The following is a 26,802-nucleotide window of genomic DNA, read 5'->3' as shown; positions in this document are numbered from 1 at the left end:
AGGTCACTTCTGGTGAAACCACCAACGCTCATCATGGCGGCTTTCAGGTCAGAGGTTGTGCACCTCACCAGTTTTAATAATGGCCTCAACTACCATCTTAATGCTCGAAGACATGACTCCCATCTCCGCTAGAAGTGCAGCATTAGGTCGCTTCCTTGACCTCTTCCCACCACTTACAGAAGTTGGGCCATTGATAGGAGAGGAGTCACTGAAGCCCATGCTAAAATCTCTGGCAGGCGATGATGGAGAAGCTCTGGCAGGAGGCTGAGTAGGGATGACACTGTCTACCATATCATTGAGCCCTACGGCCTGGCTCGATGAAAAAGCACCCTGCGTATCCTATGTCTCTTGAGTAGGGACCCTTCTTCTATCCCTCACGTCCTCCCCACATTCATAATCACGTCCTCCCCACTTTCATTTCGTCATATAGTGAGTACCGTTTGGAAAAGAAGCGAAAGTATTCTGGATGGATCTACAAAAAGGAAATGACATTGTCACGAAATACCATTTAAACAAGTACCGTATAAATGACACGTAACGATATACAGAATTCGAATATTACCTTCAGGTAATCATTTTTCACCTCTTCCTCAACCGATATTTTGCAGATGGTTTCATCCCAGCCAAAGCCACTGAGATTAATGATGAAGTTTAGACTTTAGAGTCCTAAAGGTTGTATTCAGTGTCTTTAAACAGTTTTTGACATGATCTTTTGTGAGGGTCTTCTTCGGGTGGTAGACAGTTCCTGGGCAACAACATTGTAAGCGACCTCTTTGAAACCGACACCAGCCCTGTGACCCTCGGCTATTTGATGCTTCAGGGCTGCTAAGAGAACCCTATCCATTATGCCATTCCAGAAGTTATTTTTCTTCCCCTTAGTATCTGTACTTGTTGCCATTTCGGCTTTAAAATTTTAAAAGTCTTCATATAAAAAATATTCAATCATACAAGTTGCAGATCCGAGTAATACTGCAATCATAGAAGTTAATCAACAAATCCCAACAAACATACCAAATGAGTATCTAGTACAACACACAGAAACAAAGTAGTACAACACAAAGTAGCGAAAGTAATATAAGTTACAGTTCCAGCAAACTACACATCCAAATAGTAAAATCCACATCCAAACACAAATAAACAATTGTTGTCACCATATCGTTTCCTAATGATGACGACATGCCTGGAAATCATTCCACATCTGATTCATGATTGCAGTTCGAATATTACCACCTAGCCTTACATCCTCGGCCCTGATCATAGGTGGCACTGGAGCAGGTCCATCATCCTCTTCCTCTTCAGCTGGAGTCGATGCCAGCACATCGTCAACAAGCTGAATGTAGGAATCATCAGGCATCTCCCTCCTAATGTGGTTGTGGACGCAGCAAACAGGCTAACACTATGTCGATCTGCTTGTCATATGAGTACATAGGCTCCGTATTTATTATGTTGAACCGCTTCTTCAGGACACTGAATGCCTTTGATTATAGAACTCTTCGGGTTTTTTTGGTCTGCGCCCTCTAATGTCTTTGCGATGGTAACTAATACCTCGGATTGGAGTTATAAAATTGGATAGACATGGGTGCCGAGCATCAGCAAGGTAACACTTTCCTACAATCAAACAAATAATTATACATAAGTTCCGTAACCCATGGAAACCATATCGATACAAACAGAATAATAAGCTGACTATTACCTGGCAAAATAGGAATTCCGTTCGACTTTGATAAAGCAAATGCTAACACCCTTGAGTCTGATGCCGACCCCTCCCACCCAGCGAGAACGCAAGTAAACTTTAGGTCAAAGTCGCAAGCGGCTAACACATTTTGGCATGGGAAGTGCTTACGACAAACATATCTTTTTTGGATATCTTGAGGTAGTTTTGGAGGAATGTGTGTCCCATCAATTGCACCGATGCAATCCTAGAATATGGAGATTCAGATGTCAACCATCAGTGTAAACATATCAGTCACTTACGAACAACCTATAGTCGAAATGAATAGCCATCGTAAAGGTACCTTAAAGTAAGGCATAATATGAACATGTCTTGCAGAATGAGCACAACATCCAGAACCTTATTAAAATACTTTGAAACAGTTGCCCCTGACCGTCTTATAAATGCCATAACACTACGATTCCTTTCGCTGTGTGCAATTACATTTAAGAAAATCGCCACCTGTTCCTTGACAGTACAATGAATTGTGTCTTCGAGCAAGGTCGTGTTTCTGAAAATGCCCACGATGGTGCAGAAGCAGCGAACATCCATACGAAGAAGAGGAACACAATAGTCCTCTGCGCGTGTGATATGTCTAACAAAAATCCTACGGGTTAGGTACCCGCTTTTATAAGGGGCTCTTGTAATATTTTGCTCAAGGTATAGTCGAACCCTGACCGTCAATGCAGCCGCCGCAGAGATCACTAAAGCTACAGCATGAAGGATCAACATTCCCCTATCTGCTGGTTGTCGAGGCATGATGGTGCGGAAGCAGAGAACATCCATACGAAGAAGAGGAACACAATAGTCCTCTGCGCGTGTGATACGTCTAACAAATGTCCTACGGGTTAGGTACCCGCTTTTATAAGGGGCTCTTGTAATATTTTGCTCAAGGTATAGTCGAACCCTGATCGTCAATGCAGCCGCCGCAGAGATCACTAAAGCTACAGCATGAAGGATCAACATTCGCCTATCTGCTGGTTGTCGAGGCATGATGGTAGCCCTACCAAATACTAAAAAAACATAATTCAAGATAAGAACCCAACCACCAAAAATACCATAACCACAATCACAACCATTGAAACAAAACACCCACAACCACCAAAGCATCAAACAATCATTGAAACAAAAGACCCACAATCACCCAACAACCACCCACAACCACCAAAGCATCAAACAACCAACAACCACCAAAGCACCAAACAACCATCAACCACCAAAGCACCAACAACCCCCACAACCACCAAAACATCCATACCCAAACATCCATACCAAAGCACCAACAACCACCAAAACATCGTCAACAAACCACAACCACCAAAGCACTAAACAACCATCGAACACCAAAGCACCGACAACCACCAAAGCACCATACAATAGTAGTAACACCCACAACCATCAATCATTTCAAGCTAAATACCTATCTAATCCATTCATCCAAGAACCTTTTTCAATAAAAAAGAAAATAAAAAGCGAACAATAAATCGATTTTGCTAACCATGAATAGTAAACAAGGATAAAACTAATAGCTAGCAATAAATCGATGCACAAAGAAGCATAAAAAACCCAAACCCCAAATCGTAAAATGCATGGAAAAGAACCCACAATACTGGAAAAGATCGAGAGACATACCTTGTCTGTAGAAACTTTTGCGGGTCATGCGAGGTTGCTGGAGTGCAGACGACAGAGAGAGGGGGAGATCATACCCCAAAACCATAATAAAAAACAGGAATCAGACCCCTTTGAAAAACAAAACAATAACCATAAAAAACTGAAATCAAACCCTAACCCTAATCTCGAAATCAAGGACCAAAAATTCAGAAATCCAGAAAAGGAGAGAAATAAAATCAAGGGTGGTGGGTTATGAAATCAAAAATCTCGAAATCTAGAAAAGGAGATAAATAAAATCATAACACAAAAAAAGAACAAAAAAAAAACCCAAAATACTTAAAAAGATAAAATCAGAACCCAAAGTATTGAAAAAACCCTAATTCAGAGAGAGGGAAAGAGAGAAAGAAACCCTACTGTTTCAGAACCCCAAAGACAACACCGAACCCTAAAAAATCCGAACCTTTTGCTGCTGTTTCAGAAGAAAAAGGATGAAAAAAACCACAGGAATGAAAAAGATTGAACAAAATGCGAGAGAGAAGTACAGATCTTGTAGATCAAGGTCAAAGAGACTTTCAGAAAAAAAAAGAATAAAAAAAAAATGGCAGAGAAAGGGGAAACGAACCGAGGATTGTGGAGTTGCTTTGCTGGAGAGAATGAGTGGTCGGAGAAGGAGTGCTCGCCGAAGACTTGCTTCGCCAGAGAATGATTGCTTGCCGGAGAGAGAGTGGCCGACAGAGAGGTGGAGCTTGACGAAGGAGAGAAGCTAGGGTTTTTCGAAGGAGCGTGGGTCGAAAAGGAGAAACCCTGAAAAGTTTTCTCGCGAGGGTCGGAAAACAGATTTCCGCTCGTTTTGGCGAGAAATCAATTCGATGATTTTGTGGGAAAGCACTATTTCCACGTAATTGTTTTACTTTTCCGCGTCATATGTTTCAGTTTCCCGTGAAACCAAGCGAACACCGTAATTCCAGGTTTCCCGAGAAAATTTGGGGGGGTTTTCCTTTGCTTTCTCGAGAAGGCAAGTGAACAGATCCTTAGGTTGTGCACTCCCCCCCTCCATATGAATGGTTCTGTCCTGATGTATTTCTAGTTGTAGGCATCATTTTCTTTGCCTGAAATTAGGTGTGGCCATGTGCTTACTACCTGATTGAGTTAGTCATCATGTGTCAATTATTTACTTTCTTTTGTGTAAATTATAGCATGCATGAATCTAGTTGACTATTTTGCAAGCTTTTGATATTTAGGTGCTACATTGTATAGAAGCACTGATTGGTGCTTGTTTTCTTTTTAGTTAGTGACTGGTTGGTCTTTCGTAATTTGAATAGCTAGCTAATAAACTGTGGCCTGGACCCCGAACAACAAATCTGGAACTGGTTAGATGCTTTAGCTGTAACTCAAATAGAATATAGAAATTCTACAGAGAGGTACTGATCAAGATAGTTACAAAACTGAAGATGAATCATGGCTTATATTTCCTTCATTTCCTCGTCGGTAAAAAAGAATCATGGCTTATATTTCCTTCATTTACTCGTCGGTAAAAAAAAAGTCGATTCTAAAGAAATGTATTGTTGAAAGCTGTGGTTCTAAAGAAATGTATTGTTGAAAGCTGTGGATCTTTTGATTTCCCAAATGAATGAACCAGAATTCTCCGTGGGAAAAAGTTGGGATATCAGGAGCCCTCTGCAATCAATTTCCATTCTCCTCTTCATGTCAATTCTCAAGTTCCTCAATACCTTCGAAATTTTGGTTTACTACTTGTTTGGTTCCTAGAAATTGGAAGAGAATTTTGAGAGGTGATAGAAATGGACAAATTCTGCAAATTTGATGGTGATTGGTACGACAAAAGATGCTTATTGATGTTGATGGCTGTTGGCCAAGCTAACTTCCCCTGAAAATAATGGTAAGGGGTAGGATTTATTGGTTAAACATGACGTGGGCTTGATATCGTCATTAATCCATAAGGTTAAGATTAGAAAATCTCTCTTCTCTTGTTCATGCGCAGCGGAGATCGTGTTCGTGTTTGTGATTCAAAGCTCGAGGGATTTGTGATCTTCGATTCTAATCACCATGGCCGGAGGTAAGTTCCGCTTTAAATTCGTTTAAATTAAAGTTTACAGCAGCCCCTATTGGGTTCTTGTCTCCTAAAGATAACAATTTGAAGTGGACCTTTTGAGGAAGAATAGCAGAGAACTGACAATATTTGGTCTCTGCTTCCTTTTTACGTCTTATAAATTGTTAGGCATGTCTTAAATTTGTAGTTCTTCTTGCTGATAATCCAAGCTCAGCATTGTCTCTTGGCGTTTGCTGGACATTATCCAAGAGGCCAATTGAGAGCCCTCAATGATGAATGTTTTGAAAAAGTTGTCGTCATATTTTATCGATTAGTTAGTTGCAGCCCAATGTAAATATCGTGATTTGGTGCAGGTCTTTCCTTGATTCTTTGCCCCCATTGCTTTCATGGAAAAATAAATAAATCTGATATACAAGTTAAAACGAAGAGTAGTAGTAGGTCTCTTGCCTTTATTTAAAACAACCTATGTATTGATTTCATCTGCATTGTAACATAGAGGGGCTAAAAAACTTTCTTATTGGCTGCATGACTGTGTCTGCAAGTGCACTAAAGCAAACATTATTTTGATTAGAGATTCTTAACAATAAAATTCATTTTAATGCTGTTTCTCTGTTGGGTACTTTTTAATATTTAGTTCAGTATATGATGAATACTCCTCACTACTATGGTTTGAATAATCAAATTCATTTCAAAGTTGTGGTATTGGGGGTACTTTCTTTATTATTTTGTTCGGTATATGGTGAATACTCCTCACTATTGTTTGAATTATTTACTTGTTTATATGTTGCTTCAGTTGAAAAATGACAGCAAAAATAATTGTTTTGTAGGTTTCCCCCAACTTTACATGCGATGACTATGACTTTATTTAACTGAAACTTGTTATGGTTATGTACTGCAGCTAACCAACAACAAATCAGAGTGATTTATCATTTTGACCTGAAGTTCTAGTATTATAAATGTCAACTTAGATGAGAATCTTTTCATTTCAGGTTAAGCGAATTTAGAAGGAAATCTTCTCTCTTGGGAAATGGAATTTGAACATCATAAAGTTGGGAATGTAATCAGTTTTGGACAGCATCTTCCATTAATCAGTTTTGGATTCATAATCCATTCTCAAAATCCAAAATGAAGAGGGCCAAAAAGACCAATCAGCTAGATAAGAATGGTGGAAAGAGTAAACGGAAATCTCTTAAATACAGAGAAAAAGAAGATAAAAGAGCTCAACTGAAAACATTAAGGGGCCGTTTGGATATGCAGATTTTATAATCTGGGTTTTTAGTTTGAAAACAGTGTAAAAGTTGATTCATGATCAAGCTGCTGCTGCTGTCCTGGCAGCGCTTCTTGGATTTAAAGTCAGAAAATCAGGTTTTAAAAATCTTTCCAACATCCTAAGATTACTAGAACCTGGAAATATGGGAGGATCTGCTACTCTCTCTTGCTGGTCCGCTTCTTCTCGTCTCTTAGCCACAATTTTGAAGAAAAGCGGATAAGATGACAAGAGCCCAACAGAAAATAGGAATTGGTGTTGGGTGTCATTTTGACCTGGTCAAAGGGGGTGGATAGGAAAATGTTGGGGGCTAATGTATCAGCTTTGCTCCAGCCAGGGCCAGGTCTAACGTGAGGCCTACTCTGTTACGAGAAAAAAAATACTAACATGATCTCACCCACGTTAGACCTGGCCCTCCAGCCAGGGCCAGGTCTAACGTGAGGCCTACTCTGTTACGAGAAAAAAAATACTAACATGATCTCACCCTCGTAACAACCTTCTTAGACAAATATGATGCACCCTAATATCAAAATGTCTTGGATCAAAATACCGTCATTTCTTTTATAAAATGACTAACATGCTTTGCTTTAGCATACATGGCAATATTAAAAGGGCAATTCAAAATTTGGGTTTTTTTAGTATTTTTTCTATAGATAAATGCTCATTGTTTTATTTCTAGATTGCTCGTTGGGTACAAACACCTGTTTGTTTTGGTTTGTGAGAATCAATTTTAAGTCCAAAATCGATTATTGGACTCAAAATTAGACTCAGGAATTACATTATTTTGAGTCCAATAATCAGTTTTGGACTCAAAATCCCGAGATTTTATATAGTCCCTTTTTTCAAAAATTACTGTACCGAAAGCACTATAGGGATGATCCAAACCGCCCATATGATGGGCCACAACGTAAATTGGTTCTGCCCAAAAATGATCTTTATTGGCACAACCTATTTACGTTGTGGCCCATCATATGGACGGTTTGGATCATCCTATAGTGCTGTCCGTACAATAAGTTTTGAATAAAAAGGGACTATAAGGGCTTACACCATATAAATCCTCCAAAATCCCAAGGCTGGCCCATTTGTTGTGGATTTTCGAAACCGATTGTGAGTCCAAAACTGATTACTTGACCCAAACAAACCGTTAAACCTTTTCATTTCAATTGTCCTTTTAGTAGCCATCAGTCCAACTGCTAAATTTGATTGATGCTTGGTTGTTGGTCCCATTAATTGTTTGTGTGCCTATCTTTTTTCACTAGTTTTTCAGGAAAGCAAATCTGACCAAAATAGTAGGATTTGATTTTCCACACTCGTGAGAAAAGAGACATTTCCACGTCATTTTTTGGCAATTTTCATGTCATTATTTGACATTTTCTACCTGGGCTTACTTTATGAGGAGAGCAGGTGAACACCGTAAGTCTGGGCTTACTTTATGAGGAGAGCAGGTGAACACCGTAAGTCTGTCTTGTTAATGTCTTGTCAAGGAAAAGGAGAGGCTGTTGATTTGCTTTCCCTGGAACCCCGCACGTCTATCTAGCATTTTCTGAAAAATAAAAGACGACCAGCCAAGAAGACTTTTATTTAAGAAGAAAGCTACAAGACAAAGAAGACTCCTGAGACGGAGTGCGCAACGAAGTGAAAAAAATATTGAAAAAGACTGCTTCAAGATTTCCAAAACTCCAGTTCACTCCTCTGTTTTTTCTTCATTCGCTTTCATATATATATATATATATATAAAAAGGGAATTGAAAAGGTCTTCTTTTTTAGTTTCCAAAATTTCTCATCAAATCCATCTTTTCCTCCTCCTAGAAGAAAAAAAAGGAATAAAGGTTGATTCTACTCAGAATCTACTCAAAAAATTTTTTATAGTTTCAAATACTTTTTATCTATTTATTTATATAAATCTTTTACATGTTCTCGATTGTGGTGAATTTTTTTCTATTCTTTTCAAAATGTTTTGGAGTTTTTGATTTCATGAACTTGGAAAAAAAATGAAATAAATGAGGAATATTTTTGATGTTTTTGTAGGAATTTTTGTTTGAAGATGGGAAAGAAGAGGGTTATGTTGCCAGTAGAGGATGTTGATATCTCGGCTGTAAAGTATCAACCACAAGTAGTCCATGGTGAATTAATTATTCATTGAATTACACTTTTTTCTTTTTTTGTTTCTAATTAGCGTTTTTCAGTTTGTTTTGTTTCTTCATTTGTTTTGTCCTTGAATTTTGTGATGTGTGATTCAAAGAACCAAAGATTTTAATTCATTAAGAAGAGGTAGGAGAAATGGGATTGAATTGATGGTTATATATTTTAAAATTGTCTGTGGCTTACAGCTCCTGTGTTGACTGGGTTTGCGTTGAAGATTTTCGTTTGGTGTGTTGAAAGCCGAATTTTCGGATCAGTGATCAAGTCGATGTTGAAACGTCAGAATAAACTTACTGAGGTTCTGTTGTGTTCAATTTGATAGTTCTTTTTTTCTTTTCTTTTTTCCTTGTACTGTCATTGGTTTTAGATTGTTGTAATGTGAGAATTTTAGACTGAATAGGTAAACATATTTTTCTGAGTCTGCAGATGTTGCAAAATACTGTGATTCCAGAAAAGCCCATGTTTCGACCGGAGTTTCCGCCTCAAGGTTTTTGGTTATAACTTTTTTATTTCTTTATTTGTTTGGAGATGAGTATGTTCTTAGGAGCTCCCTATTAAATGATTGGTGGCCTTATTTCACAGTTATGCTAATACCCAATTTCTTTACTGAAAGTTGACTCCTTTTTTTATGTTTTTTGTTCTGAAATTAATGCCCTAAATAGAAACATGAGATATTGTTACTTGTGATGATGCTTTTTGACTCCCTCCCCAAAAGCGTATTTCTCAGTAATTTCACTGTAGAAACTCTGGGGAAGGCAGGGGTGACAATGTGGTCTTTCTTGTTGTGCCTTCATTTGTTTCTATAGTATACCTGACTGCTAGCAAATTGCTCATTCTTCAATTTTGTGGTGTATTTGTTGAAGTAACTGCTCTTTGGAGAAAGAGCAAGTACCATCTTCTAATGACTAACATGGGCTTCATTTTTCATCGGTTATTCAATTCCGAATGTTAATTCCAGAGACTTAGGATTAAATCATTTATACAAGTAGAACTGAGAAAGTAGGTAATGAGTGCGAAATTAGACCATCGAACATTGTGACTAAAAACTGGTGCTCCTAACCGTACTCCATCTCCTCAGAAATTGTTTGCGCTGATAACAGTGGTGAATTTTAGAACCGGAACTCGGAGTTATTCTCTTGGATCAAGACAGTGCGCCTGCTGCCCGTGTCGAATCAGCCTTAGAGTGCCTTCCAACTTATGATCCGGCTTGCCATTGGAACAACGACTCCTCACGTTCATTTTTATACTGGACGATCCGCGATTATGCGCATGCTTATCGATCCAGGCATGTAACCCCATCGATTGTAAGTCACTAAAGAATTGATGTGTTATTGCTTTTATTTATTAAATTACAGAAAAAGAGACCATCTTCAATATCTAGGTTGCAGAGCACATGATCTCGGCAGTGGAGGAGTCCAACAATAAGAAGCCTCCCATGCCATTATTGATATCATTTAATGCCGAGGAAGTGATGAAGCAAGCTGCAGCTTCCACAAGAAGGTTCGAGGAAGGTAATGGTTATGTATATATGCATGTGTATCTGATGTGTGGTAATATAATAATGCTATGTTGATTATGCCCCTTTTACGGGGAAACACACCTGTAGGAAGGACTAGCACTTCTACGGTGTTAAACAACCAATTACTCCAAAAGCTTAAGCCGGTAGAGAAGGGGTTATTTAATCTTTTATACTTTAACGCTTCCCCTCACATGTGGCCCTTCTTTTTAGGGTTGGCCTACACGTGGCACATGTGGACCCTATTTTGGGTAGCCCATTACATGTGGATTTTGTTTAATATCAAGGAGTTTTGAACCCAGGACAATTGCTCTGATACCATGTGAAACAACCAATTACTCCTAAAGCTTGCCATTAGAGAAGGTGTTATTCAATCTTTTATACTTTAACATGTGGTATGGTTTGTGCAGGAAACCCTTTATCTATCTTAGATGGAATCTTCATGGCCATCAAGGATGATATTGACTGCTATCCTCACCCAAGCAGGGGTAAGGTTTTGTGAATATCTTACATTTTATTCACGCTGTTCACTTATCAGCATATTGCAGCTTAGAATTCTCTGATGCCAGGTGGGACAACATGGTTTCACAAGGTCCGACCAGTCCATGAAGATGCGGTTTGTGTTTCCAGATTGCGGAACTGTGGTGTGATTTTTATAGGAAAAGCAAACATGCACGAGTTGGGACTTGGGACCACTGGAAATAATGCAAATTACGGGTAACAAATATGGCATATTGGGCCTAGTTATTTATGCTCCATTGAGGTCTTTGTTATCACTTGTATATCTCAAAGCTATTATGCAACTCAATTTATATAATATTCTTAAAAATTGGATTCTGCTCTATCTGTTCATAAGGAAGTGATGGAAGGAAAATTGGAAGATTGTACAAGGGGTTGCTTAGTTTGTCACGTTCTTTTGATTTATGCATATTACTGAATAGAAACTTTTGCATTGGATATTTCTAATCATATCGTTAATAATTTGCTTTCATCAAGTCGAGTATAGTTATGCCAAGAGTGTTGAGATGAAGAAAGAGCATTCTTGGAATTCATATGTTTGCAAAGCTAAGACCCTTGAAGAGGAGTTTTGGAGTTGGATCAAGGCAAGGAAAATTTGGTTTGTGATGATTTTTGGTGTTAGTCCTATTCTAGTATGATTGTTTGGTGGCGGCCATTTGAGGATTTAAGATTAGGGTTTCAGAAACATATGAATTTTGACTTTGTTACAAGATCTTCAGTCCTATATGTTAAAGTATAAAAAATAAATAACGCCTTTCTCCAACAGCTTAAGCTTTTGGAGAAGTTGGTTAGTTAACATGGTATCAGAGCCAAAGGTCTCGATTTCAAACCTCCCGGATAGCAAAAATCCACATGCGATGGTCGGCCCAAAGTGGGATCACATGTGCCACGTGTTTGCCAAGTGGGCTACACGTGCGGGCGAGTGTTAAAGTATAAAAGATAAATAACGCCTTTCTCTTTCTCCAACAGCTTAAGCTTTTGGAGAAGTTGGTTAGTTAACACTATACACAGTTTTCTTTGTACGGATAGTCTTGTATTGTAAGTCTTACCAAGGTTCTTAAAATCGGAATAGAATCATAAATCGTAAGAGGGTAAAATGAGTAATTATCTATTCTTTATTCAAAACCATTAAATTAAATATAAAATTCTATGATTTGTAATCCAAAGCACAAACTATATTCATTGTACAATAAATCATTAAAAAAACACAAACTATATTCATCATAATCATCATATAATTTATCACAACTGTAAACAAAGCACAAACTCAAATCTATAATCATCATCATACAATTAATCATCTTACGAAGAAGTGCCAGTAGTAAACAAAGTATATTGAAATGATTTCCATATTGAAATCACAAACCGCTCTCAAAATTCAAAAGAAAAAGGCCCAAATCATTGAAATCACAATTAGTTATCAAGATCTAAAACACACAGAACTTGAATCATTGAATACAACAACGGTTTTCCTTCTTCAAAAGTGTCATGTCCTGATGAGCTAATTTCATGTGAACAACGGTTTTCCTTCTTCTTATGCTTCTCTTCTTCCGCCTGGAAGAACAAACCGCTAGCAAAAAATGGTGTAGAAACCGCGAGCAGGTGCAACAAAAATCACGAGCAGGTGTAGAGTAAAACACGATTTATGGGATTTAGGAATTACTTCACTTGTTAGGTTATAAGTTGGAGCGGGGGGTTTATATACGAGGGGTTTTTTAATCGTAAACGGCACACCGCAGAAAAATAAGTGAACAAAAAATCATTAAAAATCAAATTAAGAATAGTTTGAAATTTGAATCGTGCGATTTTTACAGAATACTATTTTTCCTTCCGATTTGAATCATTTAACCATTGATTCGAATAACAATGAGTAACTAAATCATATGATTTTAACAACAACGAGTCTTACCTGTAATTTGTATGCTCTCCCAGTTGAACAATTCAAGTGTGTGTGTAGCTATTAACCAAAAGGTCATAGGTTCAAGCCCTTCTAGAGAAATTTATCTTTTATTTTATTCTTGAAGAATCTAAATTGATGGTATGGTGATGAATGTCCGGAGAGGAAGAGGAATGGTGGCCCCTTCCTGTTGGTCTGCTGAGAGAGAGTTCGTAGGCCTTGTCGTTCAGGAGGAGAGCTTAGAAGCGATTTTAGAGTTAGTTTTGATCAGACGGCTCTTACTCGTTTGGGATGTTTCTCTTGTATTAGAGTTTGAGGTGAGGAAGATCAAGATAATGATGGAGTGGTTGATCCCGTCGAGGACGCTTGGTTGGCCCCCCAAAGTAGAGAGCATAATCAGTTCGACCAATAATTAGAAGAAAGTAGGACAAATATGAGTGAATGGTGTTGCAGCAAGTGCAGCTTCGCCAATTTCCAGCACATGATTGCCGGAAATGTGAAACATTTGTTCTAGCCATGATCGAGAGGTTCAACAGTAAGCCTCGACATTTAGTGGCCCTAGCATGATGGCAGTCCTAGGCTCCTGGCTCCTCTGACTATCACTTCTGGTCCTTCCGGTGGTTGTTCATCTCCATTCTCTAGCTCTGCTGACATGGAGGTTCCTTCAAGCTTACAAAGGTCATTTAGAGAAGCGATTAATTATAGGGTTGATGTTCGTAACCCAGTGCAGGTTCAAGGGGAGGAGAATCCGAATTGGAGGACAATGACTTGCAGAGTATGAAAGAGAATCAATCTACCAATGGTTGTTTGTGGTAGAGGTGTGGAGCATTGGTTGGTGCAAATAGGTGGTTTCAAAGGGCCCTTTTCATGTGGTGGTGATAGGCCCCTTTGAGGTGCTCGTTTCCGTTTCCTTAACTGAAACCCCAGATATTGACACGACGGTCTTAGCTCTGTGTGGTACGTTCAGGCGTCTTGTGAAATGGGACAAACTTCTGGGGCTTCCTGCCTGAAAGGAGCATTGGAGTGTACTGAAGTGGATTATCAGATACTTAAAGGGAACTACAAGATAGGCCCCTTTGAGGTGCTCGTTTCCTTATCTGAAACCCCAAATATTGACACGACGGTCTTAGCTCTGTGTGGTATGTTCAGGCGTCTTGTGAAATGGGACAAACTTCTGGGGCTTCCTGCCTGAAAGGAGCATTGGAGTGTACTGAAGTGGATTATCACATACTTAAAGGGAAGTACGAGTTTTGGCTTGGTGTATGGCATGAGAAGAAATTGAAGATGGCTTGACAGGCTATATGGATTCAGATTATGCAGGAGACTTGGACAAGATCTTTTACATAGGGTTATGCATTTACATTAGTAAATGTTCCCATCGTTTTGAAAATCGTTCGATTTACGATTCAAATCAAATCTTATGCATTTCAATTTGAATCCCATGATTGAATCTTAATTTGTACGGATCGTGAGATTTCCGAATTGTAAATACTATTAAATCGTAAATATTACGATTCATACAATTCATGCGATTTATCCCAGTTAAGTTTTGTATAGAAGAAAATAGGACTTTCTTTTGAAAGAGACCCTTTTCCTTCTCTGTCAGAAGAAGCCTTTGAAAACTCTCTTGTCAGAAGGAAGAGGAGAGGCCTTTGAACGGATTGAAACAGTTTGAACCAGTCAAGTACAGTGCGTGTGCTTGAGGGCATTATTTACATCGAGGAGGGATACAAGTATACAAGTATAGTGAGGACAACATCAACAACTTACAAACTTTTTATTATTTCTCTATCTAACATTATTTGATTCAAGCGATTCTTAGACCAGTAACAAGAACGAACTATGGGCACCCTAGGAAACAGCAGATTGAAACATGGAAAGAAATTTCAACTTCCTAGATCCTTTATGAGTCCATCTTTTATATCGTATCTTGGGTTTGAGACCTTACTCCAGAATTCAATCATTAGATCGTTGGATTGATAGCTTGGGCGATGACTCTTATTGTTCTGAGCTATTTTATTCTTCCGTTGCTTTAGATCTGAATTCTAGAAACTTTGATGAACGGATCCTTTTTACAAGCCGATCTGAGATAGTGGTAAATTTATATATATTTTTGGGCTTCTCGGTACCATTATTTCATTTCATATTGAATATTTATGTGCTATGCCTCTGAAAGTTTAATTGTTCCTCTGGCATTGTAACATGCAAGAATATTTGGCTGATTTGTCACTTCTGAAATAATTATTTTGTAACAGAACAACAAGAAACCCACACTCTATTGAAAGATACACAGGTGGATCTTCCTCAGGCCCTGCAGCAATTGTAGCCTCTGGACTATGTCCAGCTGCTCTAGGAACGGATGGCGGAGGTTCTAATTAAATAATTATTTGTTAGATTTATAAGTTATAACTAAGTGGCCTTTGGTAATGTATGGTCCTAACTAATAGTGCATTTTCTTTGTGAAAGGCAGGTTCGATTCGAATTCCGTCTTCGCTCTGTGGTGTTGTGGGCTTGAAAACAACATATGGGCGGACTAACATGAAAGGGTAATTTGCCGTACATTAGTTCTCAGCTATTATGAAGCTCTCTACTTATGTGGCTTCTGCTTTTCAAGTTCTGATATTTTAAATGTCTGATACCATCCTTGCTTTCTTTATTCAGGCTTCCGAGATGTGAATTTCTTTTCATTTAAAGTGCTACCTGTAAAAATAAATAGTCATGTGCCTTCTAGTAGTTTTTTATTAGTGGACTAGATTTCAGTATGTTATGGTGTAACCTGTAAGGTACGAAAAATTTAATATACTTACCATTCAATTAATCTAGAATACAAAGAAGGTTAAACTTTCCTTGATCGGCCATTTGGGATGGTCCATCTGGCCTGGATCTCCTACCGCCTCTCTGGATGATCAGATCTCTGATGGGAAAGATCTCCGTATGATCAGTTAGATGGCAGCAGAGATCAACCCCTGTATTTGTAGAAAAAAAACTGTTAAGTGTTCCACGCATGGAAGACCTCTAATAAGTTTAATCAACTACTAATCCTGACATATCTAAACCTAGGGCTACAATAAAAGATCCATGTGTAATTATGATAAGATGCACTGATTACCCTTATACCTTTTATTGATCACTTGGTCAATCAGTCAATGGATAAATCCAGTAATTTCACACTTAACCCCCTCTTCAATCTAGATCACTGATCTATGATCAGTTACCCACATAAGGTCTTACATTTGATTCTCCCCAAATTGAATGTTTGTGGCATGTATTTAAAAGATGAACTCACAGAGCGAGGGCTTCCACTTATGATGCAAAAAATGAGTACAATACACTATTAATAGTAAAATTGCATTTGTGACATAGTCATGCCATATTTCATTTCTCATGTCATAGGTTTCCAGCAGCTCTCTCTATTGCTTATTTTTGACAATGGAGAGATGGGTGTAAATGTGTTTCTAGTTTGTAGAGCCCAGAAACATAAAAATATATATTTGGAAGTACTTTTGCTCTTTTGTGGGAGGAAGAAGTAGGGAGTAGTGTGGTGGTGCAGTGGTGCTTGATTATAGGTGGAGGCAATAGAGTATAGCTCCACTTAGGTCTGGTGGTTGTGGACCATATGGTTTGTTTGGTCCACAGAGTTTTGTTGTTATGAGGGTCCAAGAGACACCAATAGGTGATTAAATTGCAACTAAATGTCATATATTTATATTTGTACAGTTGACATCAACATTTCATTGTTGCAGTCATCCTTCTTTTTCAGGTCAAATTACACACTAAGAACCATCTAAAGAGGTAGGGCCCACCGCATTATACTTTCAGTTCATTTGATGTTCATGTGTTCCACCATCTGACACCTACGAAATGGCAGTCTTTCAAATCTGTATTGCTTTGTTGTTTGCCCTGTAAAATATTGCATTTCCGAGTTGTCGAATAAATACTGCATCTATTTATCTCCTCCCAAGGTAGTGACTGAATCCAGGGGTTCCGTACAATACGAGAGTCCTGTGAAGGATATCCATTCGGGTTCTATTTGATTACCAAGAGCCTGGGGTGGATCTGAAATAAAAAAAAGAAAAATTATTAAAGGATATGAGCTCCAAATATTTGGATAGGGGATGCTGCTGCTGGTGGGAACAAACAAATGGTGAAACTATTTTACCGAAAAGGATCCACTAGACTCCAAAAGCATTGTCTTAACTGCGGAGGCAGGCACACACTATTCTCCATCTCTTGTTGGATGTTTAAAGCCTCATCCAGCAATACCCAATACTCTCACAGAAAACTAGGGACCGCACCATATGGGCATCAAAATTATCCAAATAGTCCCACAGTGGATCCCATAACTTTGAACTCATCAGGATGCAATTAGTAGCCATTTTTTTCACTTTTATCTTTGAGTTTCTCAAACCAAAGCTCAATTAAGGGATTGTGGATCTTCCGCCACCAACACATGCCAAAGAGGACAAGAATGGTGTCTGTCATTCTTATAAGGCCAAGACCTCCATCGCTCTTTGGGTGTTGTGATCAGAGTACTTCCATTCTAGAGGAAGTTATGTTGCATTGTTTCCAATTTGTTTGCAGCGGAGACTAAAACATGAGCATGAAGTAGATAGGATGATTTTAAGGGTGGCTTTGAACGGAGTGACCCACCTTTCCACGTTTCAAGGCAGGATGTGAATCACTCAACTTTTGGGCTGTCTTATGGGAATTGTCCATATATTTGAGAACTAATTGTCATTTCTTAAAGTCGAGGAGAAGAGTGATTTTCTTCACCCCTACCTTCTTTATCACTGAGAGATCATTTAATTGCCTTAGCTGGTGATCCGGGCTGTTTTCCCTCTCGACGATGAAGCTTACCCCCATTGTCTCACAGGGCTTTCTTATGGGAATTGTCCATATATTTGAGAAGCAATTGTCCTTTCTTACAGTCAAGGAGAAAAGTGATTTCCAAACTTAACTTTTCCTTGGCTCCATTGCCATAAATCAAACACTTCCTATGGTTTATCGTTTGTCATGTGACCTATGGTTTATTCATTGGCCTAAGCCGCTTGCGATCCATTTTTATCAAGGTCTTATGGTTGGCATTGAAAGAGATCACTGCACTGCCACTTGGGCATTTGGAGCTAAAAGTTAAGTGACCTCCAAAGCTTGGTGAGAAAAGAGGAGTAAAAGGACGTTGGACTTGGAAGAATTTCTGGTTGTGAAGGTGGTAGATTTTCTCCCCTTTGGTCTTCTGATCTCCCTTGGTAGAATTTATAGAGCTCATGCTATGTGTCCATGGAGTTCCAGTAAGTAGCTGCCGTGTGACAATCCCTCATGTGTCTGGAGGATCCTAACGGCACAAAATGTCTACTCCCCAGGTTCAAGGCTTGTGGATGTGTATCCCACACCCCCTACAAGCCTTCAAGTGTCTGGAATGCATTTCTAGGATGTCCTATATTGCATGGGGAAGAAATGGTTGGTAGTCCTCATGTCTCGGGATTGTTATTCATTTGGTGGAGCTTAACTGGGGATAAGCCTTAATGAAGAAAGACTATAATGAGAGATATCATCTCTTCCAAAAACATTGGGGTTGCATGATGCTAGTTGCATGGACACTAGAGAGGTTCTTCTGTAAGATATATGTTCCAGATTTCTTTACAGCTTGATTTTTTATTTTTGATAACAGGTGTTCTTTGTAGTGTTCTTCAATAAAGGTCAGTAGATCAAACCAATGTGTGCAAGATATGATGCCTTTAGTTTTGGTTTCTGGGGTTATTTTATTGGCTATATCTATTTGTAGGTTCGTTTCTTTTTTGTTTACTGAAATTTTTTCCCCAAGGGAAAATTAAACTAATATAGACAAAAGTTTTAATTACTTGGGGCTGCTATCACAAAAGAATGTACTATGGATGCACAAGGTAGGTTCGTTTTATTGGCTATATCTATTTGTAGTTCGTTTCTATTTGTTTACTGAAATTTTGTCCCCAAGGGAAAATTAAACTAATATAGACAAAAGTTTCAATTACTTGGCGCTGCTTTCACAAAAGAATGTACTCTGGATACACAAGGTAGGCACATTGTAATCAGTATTTCTGAATATTTAATTCTAGTTACTCTCTCTCTCTCTCTCTCTATATATATATATATATATATATATATATATATATATATATATATATATATATATATATATATATATATATATATATATATATATCAGGTGACTAAAGCGCAATTGAAGCACATAAATATGAAACTGGAAAAGTATGAACACTGTTAGTGGACTATCCTTGACATGCAATCCTTTTTACAACTTAAGCATCTCCAGCTGATTCTACTGATCTCTTGATTTCCTTTAGCGACATTTTCAACTGTGTGTGCGTGCGTGCGTGCGTGGGGTGGGGGGGACGTGGGGAGAAGATTGTTTTTTATTCTTCTCTCCCGACTCCCATTTTATGATATCTCTTTTATCTTTTCCCCTTCTTGACCAAATCTTAGATTATAACAAACTTTATTGGGAAAAGTCATTTTATGATATCTCTTTCGTCTTTTCCCCTTCACGACCAAACCTTAGATTATAATAATCTTTATTGGGGAAGGTTGACTATATCATAAACTTTCATAAAGAGGAAGGAGAATATGTTAGTGTAGTTAGTATCATAACTTCTGCACTAGTTTTGTGGCCTCTTTTTTTTCTGTGGAAGGATTTGCATGTTTCAGAAGTTTTTCATTCAGGCAGTAATATATGTATATTTACCAAGGAAGTAGGATTCTTCCCTGGGAGCCTTCGATTCCCGTTTCGATTCCCGCTCTGGCAACCTTGAGCAGGATTCTTCCTTGGGGGCCTTCGATTCCCGCTCTGGCAACCTTGATTTTTACTTCCAAGGGATTTGTATGTAGATGACAAGTTTGTAACTATTCAAACTCTTCTGTTGCAGGTCATTATGTGACTGTGGAACAGTTGAGGTCATTGGACCCATTGCAGCCACAGTTGAGGATATCATGCTAGTGTAAGCAGTTTCTATTTATGAATGGATATTTCTATCATATTGTCAACTTAAAGTGTTTTGTGTAGCATTTGTCTAGTTATAATTATGAAACTCTATGTTTTCTTATCTATTTTTTTTCCCATGCTTTTTCGAGTTATAATTATGAAACTCTGTTTTCTTATCTATTCGTTTCCCCATGGTTTGACTTGGGAGCTTTAGACAAGTAAGTCGTAGTGTATCATTGTTCTAGTTATAATTATGATCCTCTGTGTTTTCTTATCAATTTTTTCCCCATGGTTTGACTTGGGAGCATCTTGGAGACATTTCCTGGAGTATTGATTTTCCTAACTATCAAATCTTTATATTTGCACACAAAGATAAACTGTTTCGTACGTGCAACTGTGATTGCCAATCAACCTGATGTCTTTCATTATTGCAAAGCCATCATAATATCTGCAGTGTCATTTCATTTCCATTGAGAACATATTGTCTTAGCTTCAACATCATAAATATTTTAGTTTTATCTGGCTATCTTATCTTGCTTTGATTACAAGTTGAACAAGGGTTCTATATGAATCAAATAAGCTCACTGCACCTGGTTTGACTAAATTTAGCTCTGAAATTACTAGAGTTGGCTCTTGCTGTTGTCAATGTCATCACATCCCTCTCTTCTTCCACTCCTCCACCTGGAACTGTCATCCTTTTTACTTGTTATAATGACATTATTATAGTCAGACCCGATCATGAGGTTATTATTATCGTCAGACCTGATCACGAGGTTATCTCTTCTCTCAAGTGCCACTCCTTTGGGGGTTTTGAGAATGACCAAAAACTTTCCTGGTCAAATCGGAAATCGGTTGAGTCAAACAGGACCTTCTGGATATTTGGTATAAAATCCAACGATTTTTACAGGTTAAAACAACGAGTTTTTCATTGATTCAGAGAGTTTTTCATTAATTGGAGAGGTATTGAAAAAAATCAACTGTGAATTTATGAAGACAGGAATAGAATTTTCTTCCTGGGTTACTCTGAGCACATTTTCTGTACATTTGATACAGGGAGAAGGCTAGTGCTGATGCATTCATATAGACTTATTTTTATGCATTACTTGAGGATAATTTTATGCTCGGTACAATATAGGAATGTTAGGCAATTTCTATTATTTTTTTGACTTGCCATTCTAATGTTATTGTTGGATTTTTCAGGTATGCAGCAATTTTGGGCCCTTCTCCAGCTGATAGAATAAGCTTGAATCCAGTAACTTCTTAAACCTTCTCATTATCTCAAGTCAAGAAATGCATGGATATTTGTTACTAGGGATTTGCTAGGGACCATCGCAGAAGGCATTTTGCGGACCCGCTGTTGCATGAGAGAGCAGCCACCGTAGATGAATTAAATGAATAAAACAAAATATGTTGAAAAGTGAGCCTATGTGGCTGCTCTCTCTTGCAACAGCCGGTCTAGATGCCAGGAAGAGAGGTGAATATGATAAATTGGAAGAATATAGAGGAAGAGATGTACAAAAGAGAGATAGAGAAACTGTAACTTGAGAATTGGGAGTGTTAGGGTTTTGGGGTTTTCAGTTTTTTGTTGGGAAATGTAGAATGCTATGGTAAGGAGGCAAACTCTAATTTATGAATAAGGGAGTTAGGGTTTTGGAAGAAAGAAGCAAAAATAGTAGGAAAACCTATCTTTCAAATAAGGGGTGTTGGGAATTTTGAATGTCTTGTGACAACGAAGAAGAGGAGGGTTGTAAGCCAAGTTAACTCGGGTGAGTTAATAACAGACCCAGGGAGTTTTTAAACAGCAGTTTAGTAACTTGTGCAGATTTAAATTTTGTTGTCTTATACAGTCATCATACCTACAGAATAGTATTTATTATTATTCTGACCCTTTGAACTTTTACCCAGAATTTCAAAGTCACAATTTCTTTAACCTATTTAATGGTTTTGCTTGAAAGATATATATGGCACGTAATCCTTTCTGCCTATTTTGACCATTTTCATGCATATAATAGCATTTCATTAACTTTGCCCTCCTTTATTCTTTATAGCAAGTGTGATGTTCTTATAATAGCCCGCTTATTTATTCTGGACTTCTATTAAAGGGGCATTCCTATTGTTTTTTTTACTGGTATCTACTTATGATCCGAATTCTCACTTTTAATATGGCAGCTCCCCCTTCCCCCCCTTTCTCTCCCTCCAAAAACTTATACCTTGTCCTCTGTTACAGTGCATATCTCAGAAACTACATCTAGGAATCATTTTAAACTTCGTTTTATTCCTTTTGCAGTCACCTCCCTGTTTGCCATGTTTACCATCACCTGCCAGCTTGGATGCTTTGAGATCACTCAGACTAGGAAAATATACTGAGGTATGGATCACAGTTCTCTTTTATACTCCTAGAGGTGGACTATCATCACCATTGAATGTAACTATAGTTTTCTGATTATATGATTTTCTTCTGCAGTGGTTTAATGATGTGTACTCAACCGAAATATCTAGTAAATGTGAGGATGTTCTCAATCTACTATCAAAAACTTATGGATGCAAAGTAAGTCTATCATTGGAAATATGTGCTTTATTTTTAATCAAGTAATGCTGGCAAGAAATTTATTTTTCCTATAAGGCTCTTTTTCTTTCAATGTAAAATGGACGTAAAACAAATGTTACGCCCATTTTTTAGTGAAAAATGGACGTCAAATTTGTTTAGGCTCATTTTATGTTGAAAGAAGCGAAGCCTAAAATGAAAATAATTTCTGGAAATTTACAATTTAAAAGTGCATCCTATATTAAGATTGTAACTTATGTGTTTGTCTTGGTTCAAGATTACTGAGATTGTTTTACCAGAGCTAGACGAGATGCGTGCTGCCCATGTTGTTTCTATTGGTTCTGAATCATTGTGTTCTTTAACTGCTGACTACGAGGATGGGTATGCTCCTTACCTTATAACACTATATTGCAGGAAAGATTTTGTTGCAAATTCCAATCATTGGGATTGGTAACAAACGAGAGCCTTAGCAGAACGGATTTGTGTTGCTCACCCTATCTTGTAGTTCACATCATGGATTTAAATTTTGTTTTCTGTTTCAGTTTCGGCCTCGGCTGAAACCGAAATTTCTGGAAAATAAGATAATTTTGAAAAAAAAATTGTCAATTTGTCGAAATTTGAAATTTCCGAAAGTTTTGGCCGAAATTTCCGAAATTTTTGGCTCAAATTTCCAAAATTTCGGGAAATTTCGGTTTCGGTACGAACCGAAATCCGAAATTTTGGTTTCTGTCCCAACCGAAATCTGAAATTTCGGACCAAAATTTCGGATTTCAGCCGAAATTTAAAACCATGGTTCCCATCATAAGCTGACTTTGTACTCACAGGCCCCCTTTTTTTTCTTAATTTTCTTTGTAGGAAACGTTCTGAACTAACACTTGATACCCGCACTAATTTGGCAGTTTTCCAGTCATTCACTGCAACGGACTATGTTGCAGCCCAATGCCTTAGGTGAGGGAAGTTATTTGTAAGAATTTTGTTCTTTGGATTTTAACACATGCATGTGTGGCCTACGCCACCAATAAAAATACACTCCACTTGGTTCACAACATTTGTATGGCCCATGGAGGTTCAGAACTATGGAGCTAGTGTTACTAATACAAAATTGACAGTGTAATTGTTATATTGTTCTGCATTGTTTTGTTTATGCTTCAATATATTTATATGTTCCATTTCTTTTTATTCAAGGCTTTCTTATGGATCACAATAAAATTTAAATGATGCCAAAATATTAGATTAAACAGGAATGGTGCCCAAATATTAGATTCAACAAGAACCCTCGGGTTTCATGTTTTTTGCATAGAGTTTGCCAGTTTCTTTGGGTGGAGCCTGGCTTAGTTGCAATAAGTGTTGCTTCCACATTTGGTCCAATGGATTATAAATTTGAAGCTCGATCCATCGGTCTTGTTGTCGCGTCAATTGAAACACCGTCGTTGATTATGGTCACTTGGTGTTCCTTAGAAATGTAAAATCAAGCCTTTTGAAGATTCATGACCTTTCTGAATTTTCATTTTTGATGCATGTATTGTGAAAAATGACACATGGTGAAAAATGACACATTGTGAACTAAAGGATTAAATCAATTGGCACAATAACTACGCACAGCAACTCAAACATAAAATTTCAATAGCTTAGGTGTTAAATCTTACTAATCCAACTGCTCAAAGAAATGTCCTATAGATCCATTACCATTAAACTCGCAAGGAAGGTTTTGTTTTTCATGGTGCATCTTTATTAATGACAAACGAAAAAACCTCGACCAAGCTGATCAAGGGCTGCACACTCAAACCAAAGCAAAGTTTACAATAGCCCTTCAAGAGGTAAGGTGATCAAACACTGCAAAATCCAATCTCACCACCCCAGATTGAGCCATCTGATTCGCCTCACTATTATCCGAGCAGAGGTCATGCAAAAAGACGATGTGTGCTCGTCCAACTTCCCTAATGTTTTCTCCATAGCATCTAGAAATCTCCATGGAACCCCTTTCGGTCTTTCACCAAACAAATGACATTGAGCAAGCCCCTTTCTATTACTAGGGTGTGAAGGAGGAAGGAGTCCACAAGACATCCCTCTCAAAAGAGCCAAGACTTTTGCCCATTTGAATCTGTCTCACCAATCCGACCAGAATAAGCCCATCCGACAACACTCATGACTATGAAGGATGTTGCATATACCCTCAGGGTTGATGTTCCAAATATGGAATCATCAAAGTTCATCTTAATGGACCCAAGGCTAGGAATTCACTCGAACGGAAAACAATCATTGTAGGCCACTCTCAAAAGAATCGTCCCATGAGAATCGAATGGAGGACTCTAAATAACCTCTGAACTCCGGAAGAACACAATCCCAATCAATCACAAAAGATAGAACTTGCTACTGGATACTACGCAGTCAACAGCCCCCCCCCCCCCCCCCCCCCCCCCCCCCCCTCTCCTTCTTCTAATATCCATATATTTTCTTCTCCTTCCAAACTAGCCACAAAACCAATGACCCAGATACGCTCCACAATAGTCTACCCTCGACAGGCCATTGCGTGAGAACCCAAGCCTCCACAAGGTCCACTATTTGATTTGGTAAGGCCTAAACCATGATGAATAGACCAAGAATGAAAGACCAGATCTTCCTAACCAAGCTACTATTGATGAAATGATGGTCCACAGTCTCCTTTGCTGCACAACTCATACAACATCTGTCGATAATGATCTTCTCATGACTAAGCAAATGGTTTACCATAAGAACCTTTTTCTAGACATGTGGTCTAGCAACCTCGTCCTCAATCTTGCTAAACTTAATTTTGGTCTAGCGATCTCATGGGACCGAAATGGCCACCTTCCTGGTGCCGAAAAAGAAACTTAATTTTGATGGCTCAAGTCTTGGAAACCTGGGACTGGCCGACATAGGGGGTGTTCTAAGGGATGGGAGGGGGTCGGTGATTTGAGTGCCCTATTGTAGTGGCCGATTCAAATGCGGCGGAAGCCAGAGTGGTTCATCAAGGAATGAAGTATTAAGAAGCAAAATATTTGCATGGAGTGGTGGTAGAAGGGGACTCTCTTAACGTGATCCAATGGCTGAAGGGGTCTCATGCTTTTCCCTGGAGATGTGCAGAGATTTTTGAGGAAATTAGTGATATTGTGGGCAATTTCTCCATCACCTTCCATCATATTAGAAGATCGGCTATTGATGTGGCGGACAAGTTGGCTAGGAATGGGGTGTGATTGATGGCCCTAGAACAGTTTGATACTTTGACTTCCTCCCGCCTTGATATCTGTAGTTGTTCTCCCATGTTTTTCTTGTATCCCTACTTGGGGTGTCTGTGTTTTTGCACTTGACCATCTCGGTCCTTTCAAATGAATCTTTGACCATTCAAAAAGAAGAAGAAGGAAGACATGTTGATGCAGGACAATACCTAGAATAGGGAAGATCCTACACTCCTAATGGGATAAAGGTTTAGGAAATATTTAGGGCTAACATGGAATACTAGAAAACACTTAAAAGATTAACCTAGGGTTGAATTAACACGTGATTATTTTACGGGCAGTAGCAAAATGGGGTCAAATTAGCTCAATTTAGGCCAAAAGGGCGTTTTGGTAATTTGGACAGATCTGGAACTTGAAGGAAACTGCTGTCCATATCATAGGTAAATGTTTAAATAGGTAAAAGAAAAGTAATTCTAGGGTTTAGGCTCTGATTTGATGGTAGGTCTAAGTTATGGATCTTAAAAAAGGGTTTTCGGGCTTGAAAATGGTGCAAATTTTCAATAAGGCTCAAAAGGGGTTTAAAGTTAGGGTTCTTGGGTGTTTAGGCTGAGGTTTAATCATAAGAACAATCCTTCAAAGTCTCGAAACGAGATCTTGAAGAACGAGAGAGATCTATGGATTTTGGGTTTTTGTATTTTAGGGTTCAAGAACAAAGAAAAAAGAAAATTTGATTTACTATCTTTCTTTGTGCTGATTTGATTGAAGAAATAGAAGATAATAGAGGAGAGGAGATAAGAGAAGACGGTTCCAAACCACCAAGAGGAGAAGAGAAGAAGTCCAAGCCACAATAGCTCTCACAAAAGAAAATCTCAATTCTATTCAATATTCAAAAGTCAAAAGTCTTTTTACATTGCTTTGATAAGATATATTTATAAGAAAAGAAACCCTAGAAGATAAGCTAAAGTAAAAACTAATCTTAACCACTCGTCTAATCTAAAGCAAAGCTAATAAAGATAAAAATTACCAAAAATAGTAATCCCGTATTTGACCTATACCCCTTCCTAAAAACAGTCATAGCTTGCTCAAAACACATCCAAATCATGTGATCTTGGGCTCGTTAGATAGGGAATCGAAAAACCTTTCTAAAGACACCAAAAACACTTCAAATGGATGAGATTTGATGCCTAAAAAGTAGCCTACAAATAAAATGACGAAAATAATAGTTAAAATATAAAAACTTGCTCAACGCCAACGACTGGAACAATCTTTATGATTTTCATCTGCATTATTCTCTCCTGCTTGAAAAAGAACTCGTCCTCGAGTTCTAGTTCGCCTGGACCAAATATGTAGACGATC

The 26,802-nt window shown here is 38.2% G+C and overlaps 1 protein-coding gene across 2 annotated transcripts in view; it reads left to right on the top strand.

Annotated features, from left to right (window-relative positions):
• The first annotated feature begins 4,961 nt into the window (after positions 1–4,961).
• The window catches only part of FAAH (fatty acid amide hydrolase), a 93,926-nt gene continuing 72,085 nt past the window's right edge, over positions 4,962–26,802 (top strand). Inside the window, exons 1-17 of one of the 2 annotated variants that reach the window (XM_077377929.1) lie at positions 4,962–5,219; positions 5,322–5,396; positions 8,686–8,780; positions 8,988–9,097; positions 9,226–9,286; positions 9,913–10,103; positions 10,181–10,310; positions 10,726–10,803; positions 10,885–11,032; positions 14,987–15,099; positions 15,202–15,277; positions 19,652–19,723; positions 20,908–20,959; positions 21,995–22,075; positions 22,172–22,255; positions 22,530–22,633; positions 23,108–23,200. In XM_077377929.1, coding sequence (XP_077234044.1) covers positions 8,702–8,780; positions 8,988–9,097; positions 9,226–9,286; positions 9,913–10,103; positions 10,181–10,310; positions 10,726–10,803; positions 10,885–11,032; positions 14,987–15,099; positions 15,202–15,277; positions 19,652–19,723; positions 20,908–20,959; positions 21,995–22,075; positions 22,172–22,255; positions 22,530–22,633; positions 23,108–23,200 — 1,472 coding nt within the window. In that variant the 5' untranslated portion in view covers positions 4,962–5,219; positions 5,322–5,396; positions 8,686–8,701. Of the gene's footprint in view, positions 5,220–5,321; positions 5,397–8,685; positions 8,781–8,987; positions 9,098–9,225; positions 9,287–9,912; positions 10,104–10,180; positions 10,311–10,725; positions 10,804–10,884; positions 11,033–14,986; positions 15,100–15,201; positions 15,278–19,651; positions 19,724–20,907; positions 20,960–21,994; positions 22,076–22,171; positions 22,256–22,529; positions 22,634–23,107; positions 23,201–26,802 lie in introns of those variants that run through there. The other variant, XM_077377930.1, reaches the window with a different exon arrangement.

This window comes from Tasmannia lanceolata, unplaced genomic scaffold (assembly GCF_043159265.1).
Source record: "Tasmannia lanceolata isolate RefF3 unplaced genomic scaffold, GAP_Taslan_0.1 ptg000004l, whole genome shotgun sequence".
In the NCBI taxonomy this organism is placed as follows: Eukaryota; Viridiplantae; Streptophyta; class Magnoliopsida; order Canellales; family Winteraceae; genus Tasmannia; species Tasmannia lanceolata.
This window is presented reverse-complemented; position numbering and strand designations above follow the sequence as displayed.